The sequence below is a fragment of the Folsomia candida genome, unplaced genomic scaffold (assembly GCF_002217175.1).
Source record: "Folsomia candida strain VU population unplaced genomic scaffold, ASM221717v1 Fcan01_Sc012, whole genome shotgun sequence".
NCBI lineage: Eukaryota > Metazoa > Arthropoda > Collembola > Entomobryomorpha > Isotomidae > Folsomia > Folsomia candida.
In genome coordinates this window covers 2,433,716-2,446,952 of record NW_019091204.1, presented here as the reverse complement: position 1 = coordinate 2,446,952, position 13,237 = coordinate 2,433,716, and the positions used below count along the sequence as shown (strand labels likewise).

The window sequence follows — 13,237 nt, the reverse complement described above, 5'->3', positions numbered from 1 at the left end:
AATTATCTGTCCAATTAGAGCTTGAACAATAGGGGTCAATGTTAGACTGTCGCAAGGGTTTCCTGCAATTCCGTGAAGAAATTGCCAGACGTTTTTATATTCCACAGGTGGTGGAAAATAAAATACGGTAAAAGATTTCAGGCAAGTATCCAGCGCAAGAAGGAAACATGATCCACACGGGATGGCGAATTTGTCCAAAATTACAAAAAAAGACTCAATTTTCAAATCGTACGTCGATCCAAGGGATAAAATGAATGGTGCGGCATTCCGGTTTTCACTCAAAATATCCGCTACGTGGGTGTTTTTCTGAATAAAATGAAAATTGAAATTAGTCAAATGCTCGGCATTAGAATATGATAAGAAATTCTCACCGATCGGAATAGAATCATACTATCTCGGGCGTCAGAATTAGTAGCTTTGACGGTCCGAACCCGACTGGTTTTTTGAGCCACTCGGCGTTCTTTGTTTTATTCCTCCGAAGAGCTTTCTGCAATTTCTAAGTTGTTTCGGGCTGCTCGAAGTTGCAATTTCATCTGTCTGGCTTCTTTATTTTGTCCAGTCTTTCCTTCGTCGAGGGACTTGACCTTGGTTGGAATCTTACGAGCACATGAGGGGAGCAAATAAGGAAGAAGTGAATATGCCAAGAAGGAGACGTCATCTGCATTGGACGATAATTTAGCGATTAACAAATTTAAATAGTAAATTATCGACTGAGCAGAAATAAAAACAATTGCACATTGCCGTTACCATCGGACAAGTCTGATTTTGGCTTATGAAGCCCTAGTGTCTTCTTATAATTAATTGAACTTTCTTCGGCATATTTGATTAGAAGTTTTGAAGCTATTGGCCAACGTTCATAAATTATTAGTTTCAGCTGTGGGTGCCGCAGCCTACCGTTCCTTGCATATCAAATAAACGAGGAATAATTGCAGGAATTCGACGGAAACCAGCCAAATTGTCCTTAATCTCATCTCTAATGACTGTTCGGCGCATGAACACGGTTGATTTCATGGTGTCAATAATATCTGCACCTCGATTCTGCCGTAAATACTCCAGCGTTTTTTCGTCAGGTTCCGGATTTTCTGAATAAATAGAATCATTAAATTAATCAGCATAAACAAATTATGAAATTATAAACAAATTATATATTGGAAAACTAAAAACTTACCTTCGTCAAATTCGGAATCCCAGGGGAGTGGATAAATGTCTATCTCAACAGTTTTTTCAATTATCTTCTTCTTGGTAAGTTTTTTTCGTTGATTTTTGATCCTTTCTTCCAAGAATCCTGTCGATCCTTGTGAATGTGCAGAATTGAAATACCACATTTCAGCCCCTAAATTCTTCCTGCGAGGGTCTCCAAGAAGTGGATATTTATTTACTAAATCCACTGCCAGCTGCTGCATTGCCTGCTTACTTGGGCTAAAAAACACAGTAATGCGATTATTATTTCGAAATGTTAAAAAGTGATATACAAATTATTTTGATCGAATTCTCATGATGCTAACCTTCTACCCAGATTTTGAATGAATGCGTCCACGAGTACACTGCAAATAGCCTGGCGATCTTCACGAATTACAAACATTTTGGCAGGAATTTTGTCCTTGATAACCCGTCGAGCGGCCTCGTTTTCCAACAAAACAGATTCCAAATTCTGTTGCAAAATAATACTTAATTTATAATTTATACTACTTAAAATTAAGAATTGATACAGGTATTATACAATTAATGCTAACTCACAAAATTATAATACTTCTTTAATTCAGAAGGCGAAACACCTAAATCTGTCTGGCGAGTATCAGCCGGCAGATTTTCCTCAAATTCAAGAAACCCTTGAGAATTTCTTGGCGAGGAAAGGGCCACATCAAAATCGACGCTCTGGGTATTTGGGGAAGGTGGATTACCAAGAATTCGCACACTGGCCTGTATAGACAACAGGACGTAGTTTAATTGGATGCTACATAATATGTTTTAATAACAACATTCTCAATGCATTTTAGCTGCATTTTGCTGTAATTTACCTGCGGATTCGCCGGCACCAAAGCTTCTGGTAAGACTTCTTGGACACTGGAAAGCTTTGGGTGAACATTAGGAGTGAACGATTTCCGGAAAAGGCCTGGCGACACTTTCAGTCCTCTTTCTCTCATTTCTTGTTCAACTAGTAATACACCACTAAATCCTGATGACTGGGAGTCCTATTTTAAATAAAACAACGAAAAACAAATCAATTCAAATAATTATTGGTTTATTTGGAACTTAATATGCTATGGTATTAACATACTGTTAACATAAATTACTGCAGGTTTCATTAATCTGAATGTGGAACTTACAAAACTATGCAAATTTTACAGGCAACACAATGTATCTTTCTAAATCATTACAAAATGAAATTGATGGATAAAAACACTGAAAGTACTTTACATCATTAAAATCTATTACAACTAAATTACCCAAATCAGTTAGTCTATAACTAGAAAAATTCTCTACATATTCAGAAGTATATTGTTGCAGCATAAAATAGCATTCGCCCTCGTCATTAATAATTGTCTTAATTAAACCGAAAATTGGGTATTGATTGCAACATTCCAATAAAACAAATCCTCCTACCTCAAAGGCGGAACCATTTTTAATTATTTTATGTGAGATGGGTACTTGCTCGGAAATATTTTTGCGAAGATAACTAGCAATCACATTACCATCTTCCATATCAGACAGAAAATTATTTTCTAGATCAATGTATTCGAAATCGTGTGGGGTGAATTCATCAACACCAAGCAATTTAAATCATCGGGCGAGTTGAAAACGGTAAGCTAAAGACTTAGAAATGTTTCTAAAGTTCCCAATTACATGAGCAGTGGTTTTAAAAAATTTGTGCCTAGCTTCGAACGGCATGCTCCAAAATTGTCGAAGTGGACCTATCTTCTTAATAGCTGAACTGTAATGAATGTGGTGGTGGTGGTGTAATGTGGTGGTGCTTTGGCTTTAAAGGTTTTCTAAGTATGGCTTGGTAGGAATTCAAAAATTCGGAAATCAGCGAATCGAGATAAATTAAACCACTTTTACTAATCTCATTACATAAAAGAATTCTAGCTATTTCATTGAGTAAAATATATAGTGACCACACTTGATTTTTTTCATCAATTAGATCGCCTAAAATGATTGGCAGAAATAAAAGTATACAAATATTTTGGGAAGCATTCTGACCTGATTTCGTGTCGCCTTACAAAAATGACTGCTTAATTTGAGAGGGTAGGCTTTTAGAGTAATGTCGCCCAAAGTCAAAGGATTCTAAACGATAATTAAGCTTATCAATACTAATTAGTTTTTCCGAAACTAAAATATTAATTAGTGCATGAAAAAGATCTGGACCAACTCCTTCAAACAAATCATGCATAATATCAAATACATAATTTTCTGTGACATGAAAATACGGCAAATCATTAAAAATTGACAGAAAATTGATTCCTGTTTCACTTAAATTGTTAGCTAAAATATCCTGGTCGTAATTAATTTGTGAACGTAGTTGCACTTTTTCTTCAAAACACTTACAATGGAGGTCTCCCAACGTATGCTCACGGATTTGGACGAAACTAGTGTCAATCGATCACAAATTTAACCAATATGAAATTTGCAGAAGACACTATCTGCCAATGCGCAGGTTTGGCGGAGATATTTGTATAAAAAGAGGAGAAAATCGGCAAATTTTTCACTCCCATTTTTCTCAAGGTCAAAGATTCTCTCGCTTCTCGCTTCTCGCTTCTCACGCTCAAAGGTTTCTCATTCGTAAATTGTTTTTTTAAATAACTATTTTATTGGTGGATAACTAATTATCCCGAGTTGGATTAATTTATATTAATTAATATTAGCTTAATTGAAAAAATGGATTCCATTAATTTTTTATCGGTTAGCAAGGCGTTAGTGGAAATTTTTAAACAACAGAATTTTCATGATTTTGCAACAAACGAATCAATATTACTTTGGCAAAATTAATTTCTCGATTATGATTAAAGTGATAGCAAATATTTATTATGTGCCAAATATAATTTATATATTAAACTTTCAAAAATAGATACATTTTTCACAATTGATTATGTGGTATTGATGGTAAAACTCGTAACATAAGATTTTATGACACCAAGTACATTCTATAAATGCATCATTGTGACATTCAACGGAGGAACATTTGCTCGCATAGAAGGAAAAGCATGCGTCTTTGACATTTCGAAAATCTGGTTTTTCCTCTTCGGCCCAGATTCCACTAGAGAACCAACAATATCTCACCATTGGCTTCAAAACAGGAGCTGACAAGATGAAATGGGCGAGGGAATGCAGCTTAATAGCGCCATTTCTACTTGATAATTCCGAGGGCTTTTCATATTCATTAAGGAGCTCATATGCAGAAAATTGTTTCAGCAGGTACTTAAGTTGACGATGAAAGTAAGTATCTAAAGGCTGGCATAGATCGGTAGTGTTCTCGGGGATTAGTTTGACCGTGAAGGAATTATCTTCGTCCAATAATGAGCTGTAGAGTTCTATATTTGTTTGGCCACCCCAATTGTCGATAAGGTATAAGTAGTCGTATTGGGTATCTAAATTAGGGCGAAGAACCTCTTTAATAAATTCTTCAACAAGTGAAATGGACAGTTTCCCTGACTTGCTTGCGGTTGTATGCACATTTACTGCTGGAAAAATACTCTGCTCAACTCTAGGTCAAAACGATCCATTTGTCTCCTAAATCATAAAAAATACGTATTTGGTGTGTATTTCTTATTTAATGTAAATCTAATTGTAATTATAGTAAATATCCTTGCCTGTAGACAAATAAACACTTTGTCAAAAATAGTGCCGTCATATGCTATTACATATTGGACCGTGTAACTGTGAGTAACTTTGTTTGTAGGCGAGTTGGCTGAACCAAGCGTTTTTCGTTCTCCTTTCCAGGAGAGCGTCCTGGTGGACGTCATCTCATAATTAAACCCTGTTTGGTCCGTATTAAGAATATTGCTAGGTAAAAATTTAGGTATCAAAGATTTCATTTGCTGTCGGAATAATGCTGCCGTCGCAGTAATTTGGTCCATATCTCGAACTGCACGCTTGCTCACTAATTTCTGGATCCTCCTTGATGAAATTCCATTCCTTGTCTTTAAACTAGCCAGCCATTTTTTACTGCCCTTGAAGACCAATCCCTCATATTCTGCGGCCGTAAGTAATCCCCAACGACGTAGGTCGATGTCATAGATTGCACAATCATGAAAATTCTGTTGTTTAAAAATTTCCACTAACGCCTTGCTAACCGACAAAAAATTAACGGAATCCATTTTTTCAATTAAGCTGATATTAATTAATATAAATTAATCCAACTCGGGATAATTAGTTATCCACCAATAAAATAGTTATTTAAAAAAACAATTTACGAATGAGAAACCTTTGAGCGTGAGAAGCGAGAAGCGAGAGAATCTTTGACCTTGAGGAAAATGGGAGTGAAAAATTTGCCGATTTTCTCCTCTTTTTATGCAAATATCTCCGCCAAACCTGCGCATTGGCAGATAGTGTCTTCTGCAAATTTCATATTGGTTAAATTTGTGATCGATTGACACTAGTTTCGTCCAAATCCGTGAGCATACGTTGGGAGACCTCCATTGTTAGTTTGACACTCTCTTTTCTGCATTTTACATCTTGGACAGGGATAGTTAGCATTAAATCCCTCAGAAAATCCAAGAATAGTGTGCAATCCTAAATTGTCACCTGATAGCTGAGCTAAAACAATTTTAATAATTATTTTTTCGCCATTGTGACAAATTTCTATTCCCTCATTCCATAACTGCAATAATTCATTAACAATTACTCGAACGACAGCGTTTGGAGAACAAAGTTTAAGATCTTCTGTCTTTAACGATGCGACTAAAATAATGTTTTCTAGCTTTGAGTTGTAATGTTGTGGTAGATTAAGAATTGAAAAGTAAAAATTTGCTAATTTATGCTTTCCACTTTTCGATCCTAATGGATTGGCAACCTCTGCATCATCATAGTACAAATTGAGAAACAAAACATTTTTATCGAATTGCTTACTTAATTTACCGTTGTAAAAATTGGAATAAACCTCACCGTTATAACTGGAACGATTTTGTAATATTGAATAAAAACCTGGTTTCTTGAAGAGTTGCTCAATTGATGACCTGATTGGGATATATTGCATTGCAACAGATTCATAAATTTGCCTTCGATTCTTTAAATTACGTGATTGAAAACAAATATCACTGTCTAACACAACTTCTCTTTGTGCTATCATAAAATTATTCCTGATTAGAAATTTGTCCATTTTATATTTACTACTAAATTTACTGAATATTCCTGTCAAACTATTTACGGAGTTCAAACTAACATCTGGCCGTACACAATTTTGTTCAAGCTCTGTTTTCAATTCACCTTTGCAAATACTAATAACTGTATCAATCGTTTCTCTCACTACAGAGATAATTTTATGGCAGGTCGACATTGGAATTTTACCGGATTCTAAAATACAGGCGTACAGCTTCGACACGCAAAATTCTAGTTCCTTGCTTGAATTATTTACATTTTGAATATTAATCTCTTCTTCTTTGTTATTTATTGTATCAAAGACAGTCCAAGAATTACCAGCTAAATGTGGCTGCAGAATGTTAAAAGGTTCCTCGCCTTGTAACAACTCTGGATGGAATTTAAAGACATTTCTAAAATGGTTAAGATACGACCGCCTTTTAAAATGACCCTCACAGTGTGAACACACGTACTCGCTATGTGTTCTCAATTGGTGAGAATCGGTCAAATGTTTCGATAAACTATTTAGATTCTTAAATTTAGCAATACACTTGAAACATACATAAACCGAGCCAGATTTAATTTTGCGGATCGCGTTGGATAATTTTGTCCTGTGTCCAATGCTGGGAATAAGTTCGGTAAGGTCCTCCTTTGTAAGTTCCAAAAATCTTCGTCTGTAATGTGATTCTCTGGAAGATGGTAATTAAATTTATAATTAATTACAAGGTTTTATTATAATCTGCGTAACTTACAATGGAGGTCTCCCAACGTATACTCTCAGATTTGGACGAAGCTAGTGTCAATCGATCACAAATTTAAGTAGCATGAAATTTGCAAATGCAACTATCTGCCAATGCGCAAGTTTGGCGGAGATATTTGCATAAAAAGAGGAAAAAACGGGCCCAAAAGGCGACCAGCTTTACACTTTTCGAATTTTGCATTACAAATTTACGCGTTTTCTCATCTTTTTATGCAAATATCTCCACCAAACCTGCGCATTGGCAGATAGTTGTATTTGCAAATTTCATACTACTTAAATTTGTAATCGATTGACACTAGTTTCAACCAAATCTGTGAGCATACGTTGGGAGACCTCCATTGTTAGTAAAATAACAGTTCTTAATTGTCTTACCTTCAAACTTTGTGATGTATTCGACTAATCCACACTGAGTCAGAACCCTCTGCACCTCCGTGTGACTCATCACGAAGAATTTCGAATAGTTAATAGTTATTTCGAGTAGTAGTTTTTTAGTTATTTATGATAACTAAAAATTATTTTCTCTAAAATCCTGCAGCAGCAGCACTTAGCAATAGCAGCAGGAGAAATGTGAAGAGTGAATGAGCGGCGTGGTCTGGCTTGGGGAATTCAAATACCCGCTATGTTTTTTACTCAAAGTAAAAAAAACACAACTCCTTACGGGGTTGTCGCAATACGCCCACGAGTAGATCGGTGACTTTTACCTGTATCAAGGTTGTTTTGTATGCAATCTTGTACAGGATTATGAATTTTACTCCACCACGGATTGACTTTACCTCGAGTAGGATTGACCGATTTTTAACCCAAAAACAAGTTAACGCGATTTCTTAGAGTGTAAGTCAACCTTAGACATATTTATAAAACTTATAAATTGAACTGGACTTGATTATCAACACCCTCTGCTAAATAAATGTATGTGTACATGAGTACATCGTCGCCCACACTTGTCGTCACCAAATCCATCATCTCATCAAAGGAATCGTGCATGAATCATGGGATTTCATTTAAAATTTTAAACCTTCAAATTTGAATATTACTGTATTTTATGTTTGTGTCTTGTATATCTTCAACACTATAAATTACACTTACCTGAATTTTGTTTTTCATTATCTATTATTTACCGTTTTTATCACCCATCACATCATTAAGGGTGGTACAATAATGCAGATGATAATTAAGTTAATTATCATCTGCATTATTATACAGCACTAAAAATACTGATTGGACAAACCGTTCCTAGAAAACATGGGTAGTTTTGAGATTAAAATCTTTCAGAAGCCGTCAACATCATTAAGACTAATGAGGAGGACTATTTATACACAAATGGATTTCAAGGGTTTCGATTTGGATAGGAAAATGTCTAAAAGTGTTCAAAATGCCATATTTTCATCGCATAAAATTTAGTCTCATACTATTTTTCAATATTTATGTTTACTTGTTGACATTTTGGGCTCCTCAGACTTATTAAAAACATGTTTTTGTACTGTACAAAAATGTGTTTTTTGTGTTAAGTGGGTTTTATTTGGGTTTTATTGGGTTTTCAAGGGTATTAATTGGTTTTATTGGGTTTTATTAGATTTTAAGTAACAAATAACAAAAATAATTCTCGATTATTGCAAATTCAATTCCAATCATATACAAATTCCCTTTGTCAATATTGGAATTTGTGTCAATTCCGAAATTATATTTTTTAATAACACTTGAAATCTGTGATGCTAAAGTATGGAGTCAATCGTTTATTTCTTCTGGATTTTCATGTTATAATAGTGATGAAATAAACCTATTAGGTAAATTGAGATAACGTCTTCTAATGTATAGTAGATATATTTAACTTTTAGAATGTAGTTTAAAGGTAAAACTCAATTAAAACCCAATAAAACCCAATAAAACCCAAATAAAACCCACTTAACATGATAAAACTTAATGGGTTTTATTCATTTACAACCCATTAAAACTCATTCAAACCCAATAAAACCCAACCCATTAAATCCCAGGTCGGAATACCCTGTTTGTACATTGCCCGGTTCAACTTGGGTTTTGTCTAAACGACACCCTGCACATTTGTTTACAAATATTTACTAATTACTGACAAAAGCTATATTTAAAATGTTACAAACTGATTCGAATAAATGCTCGAGCAAAGCGAACACTTGCTATCAGTCTTCCAATCAACTTCGAGAAGTTTCGCATTTCGAGAAATATGGGGCACATTTCCAACAAATTTGTAATAGTGGGTGTAAAATTAAAATTTTAGACTTTTACTTTAGAACACAAGTAATTAATTTGAGATAAATCTTTTTCAAACCCTTTCAGAGTCTTGCCATAATCATGGCGATAATGACAACTGTATCCTCCGGAGGATCAGGCCATGGGCACACTCAAAGTCTAAAGGATGCCGCCATTGGGACAAACAGCACATCTACGGTGAGCTTAAGGGGGTAGTAGACGTAAATTTCCGCGGCATCTCATTTTGCCCCATATGTCATGTTTCCTTATGAGGAATTTCAAATCGAATCATCTCCGTCATTTTTCAACGAAATTGAAATTTTGAAACTTTAAAATACTCCATATTTTCAACTTTACAAAGTTAGGTAATTAGATTTTCTATAAAAATATTCCTTTAGTCGGAAAATTTCGGTCTTTTACAATAGGATTTTTTAAATAACAAATCTAATCACCAAACTTTGTAAAGTTGAGAATATAGAGTATTTTAAAGTTTTAAAATTTCAATTTCGTTGAAAAATGGCGGAGATGATTCGATTTTAAACTTCCCATAAGGAAACATGACATATGAGGTAAAATAAGATGGCGCGAAACCGTCACGAAGTAGAGCCTTAAGAAATTTGCAACTTTTAACTTAAATACGTAACTAAATTAAATTAGATTCTGCAAAGTTAGAAAGCATATGTTTTTAAGTTCTAGTACACATACATAATTTGCAAAATATTTTGCAAACTAAACACAGTACAAATTCGTATATTCTTTCCAACCTTAATTCTAAGAAAAAAATTACGCACTTACGCACACTGGTTCTGGTAACAAATTTAAATTCCATAGAATTATCGGAACCATTCTGTGTCAATTTTAATCATTGTGACTCAGTAAGGACACCGAAAGCCAATTTAAAAAATTAAATAATTTTAATTAAAAAATTATAAAGTGTTAGGCGAAAGTTATCCACAAATATTTTTTTTACAGAAAGAGTGCATTCCTCTGGGCCGAATTTGCAGCTGTGCAAGCGCCACATGGAGTCCGTACGGAGAATGTTGTGGGGGGAATAAATGTGTAATTCATTCCGGTCTGGCGTGCCTCTGTGTTGTTCCAATTAATTAAACTTGAAATATTTTAGTAATGATACTCTGATGTTTATTATTGGTTAATTGCTTTCCGGTCTAAATGCATATTTGCACATGGTGTTATTTTTGTTACATGATACATCAATGTCAGTGTTTTGAACAAATTGTTAGTGAATTAAATCACGTTACGGCATTTTAATAAAATTAAGCTCTATTACGGAAAAAAAAACTTTTTTTAAACGAAATTTTGAAATTTTGATTTTTCGAAGACATAACTTCAGTCAGAAAATTATTGAAAATATTAGAAAAATTAAAAAAGTTGAGTTTGATATTGGATATGATAAATGAACTATCTGGGATCATGAGTATATATGCCAATTCTTTGAAAATCCGGTTTAAATTGGATTTTTGGTGAATTTTTGAATCGACAAATACAGGGTGTTTTTAGTGTTTCTCGCACCTTTGAGTGGGTGTGGCGGGCGCAAATGGGGCCATGGAATGAAATCCTTTCACACTTTTGCTAAACTCGCCTAGTACTTCAACATATGCAAAGGGCATCGAAATCATGAGATTTTTCCCATATGAGTTGACAAATTGCCACCCATGAATACCAAACCAACTTTCCTATGGACGCCCATGGAATTGTTTCAGGTGAACAGTTTCCCATGGGATCCCACCTATTATTTTTGGTGGGGTGAAGTTTACAAAGCGCAAGCCATGTATATGGATACATACTTTTAAATACTGGATCGATCATGTAATTGGATAAAGTCGCAAAAATAAGAATTTCATCATAGTTTAAACTCAGTGTCTATTTATTCGTCCAAATGATGGTGGAATTGAGTAATTTATGTAGCAACATTAACTCGACTTTATAAATGTCATTGTTAATTTTTTCTAGATCCGATTTAAATTAAGAAGTTGTGATATCTATTTGGGTTTATTTTACCACAAAAATATCAGTCTTGGCATTTGTTCAAATAATAAATTCAATATGGATTTATTCACCATATATGTAGGCAACATAATTGTGTAAACCTTGTGTTTTTTTATTAAATAAGATTTAAACATTAATTTGTTTACTCAAAATTGAAAAAGCATTTTCAAACCGAGACTTCAGCTACACATGTATGTCTGGTCAGCAATTAATTAATACAGTTAGAATCATCAATAAAGGTATGCAACACGGAATCGCATTGGAAATACATTAGAAACAGCACATAATCTAAACCTTGTATCTTAGAAAAAATTATGTTTAAATTTTAATCACCCGTTTTTTCTGACATTTTTGTATGCTATCATATCACACAATCATGTCCGATATCATGTCCGCGCCCCTATTGTAACAGATAAGGCAGATGTTATCGTATAATTTAAAATAATTCCAAAATACGTTGCCTTAGTTGAGCTTTTACAAGAATAAAAATTATAATTCACCGTTCCTGCATAAACTCTCGGAGTTCGTAACGATTGTAACTTTCTTTTCAAATATTTCTTGTCCTCGATCAAACCTAGAATGTTTCTCCACTTGGCCTCCAACGATTTACAATTTTTAAACACGTCAATCAACATGGGTAACATAACGTCAATAATGACCAAAATGAAGGCCGCAACCGCCGGGAAAAGTGGAAAGAGTGTCATCGGAATTCTTGAGTATAATTTGAGCGATGCAAAATTAAAAAGGACGCTTAAAACTAGGCCAAAAAACATGGTGCCTGAAACAGCTGGTGAAACAAAATTGTTTCCAATGGCAAGATTAATTAAACAAATTTCGTAGTTTCGCAAGTAGCTGGACAAAATCATGTTCTCGCCGCGAAAAAAATACACTGCACTACTATCCATTGCCGACACGCACGCTAAGCCTAGATACGCCGCCATCGTTGGAACGCAAATTAGTAGACTGATCGTTCTCGCCGCTTGAAGAAACAGGAGACATTGCGTATAGCGGAGAAAGAAGAATAGAAATTTTATCGGAATTGAAAGTATGAATCCATTTTCTTCCAGTAGATATTCAGCCTGGCTGTATGGATCCAATTGAAGTAATAAACACCCGAAGAAGTAAAAAAATATGACAAACAAGCCAGCAAGGGGTGAGACCAAATTTAATATTAGTCCAATCACGTCTCTCATGTTGCTCTTTTGTAGTCGTGAAGTTTTATCTAGAATATATTAGAGAAATTATATAAGGTTCGCTTGAAAAATATTTTGAAAACTTGGTACATGGAAATAAAACTAGTTTAGGATATTTTAAAAATATTTAAATGATTAAAAAGAATTAAGTCTTCAAAATAATGAGGCAATTCACGCACTCCTTGGTAACTTTTGTAAAATCCGTAAGATTACAAAATATTTTACAAAATTAAAAGACGCCCTTGATCTGCGTAAGCTTACGAAAGTTTGTAAGCTAATTTTCCTTGGAAATGTTTGTAAAGTTTGTAAGTTTACGGATTTTACGCTGTTTACAATGTTACCAAGGAGTGCGTGAATTGCCTCAATAATTTGGTTAGCAGATTCAACTTACACAGTTTCTTTTCCAGTACTGCAAACTTATTTAATATTGCTGCTGTGCTGTCCCCGTATAAATAAAATATTCCCTCAAGATAGATAACAAATGCAAAGAATGCGAACACGATAAAAAGAACTAAAAGGTTTGTAAGAGGGATGTGAATAAATCCAAAAAGTTGAAGCAAAAGTAAAAGGATGGATAAAATGTTGACAGAAACCAGATACCAGATAACTACTATCATCCAGGGTATTAGTTTTGTCGAGGGAGGGTTGACAATTAATTTTTTACTTGTAACGTCCCATTCTAAAGGATTCCTCCATATTGATTCGTACGTATTGGTTAAAAGATCCATCGACTTCCACATTAGCGGAGTGACAACCATGT

The 13,237-nt window shown here is 34.4% G+C and overlaps 1 protein-coding gene across 1 annotated transcript; it reads right to left on the bottom strand.

The window, feature by feature from the left end:
- Positions 1-759: 759 nt before the first annotated feature.
- Positions 760-1,393, bottom strand: LOC118437244. Its single transcript, XM_035856145.1, has 2 exons — positions 1,169-1,393; positions 760-1,082 (listed from the first exon to the last, which is right to left on the bottom strand). Exons 1-2 carry the CDS (start codon positions 1,323-1,325, stop codon positions 871-873), a joined length of 369 nt encoding a protein of 122 aa, XP_035712038.1. The 5' UTR covers positions 1,326-1,393; the 3' UTR covers positions 760-870.
- Positions 1,394-13,237: the final 11,844 nt, after the last annotated feature.

Bases quoted from the DNA above. Each gene is read 5' to 3' on its own strand.
- LOC118437244 (XM_035856145.1), bottom strand. From the start codon at position 1,325: ATGTGGTATTTCAATTCTGCACATTCACAAGGATCGACAGGATTCTTG. The intron at 1,083-1,168 runs GTAAGTTTTTAG...CTATTTATTCAG, and splicing joins GGATTCCGAATTTGACGAAG to AAAATCCGGAACCTGACGAA.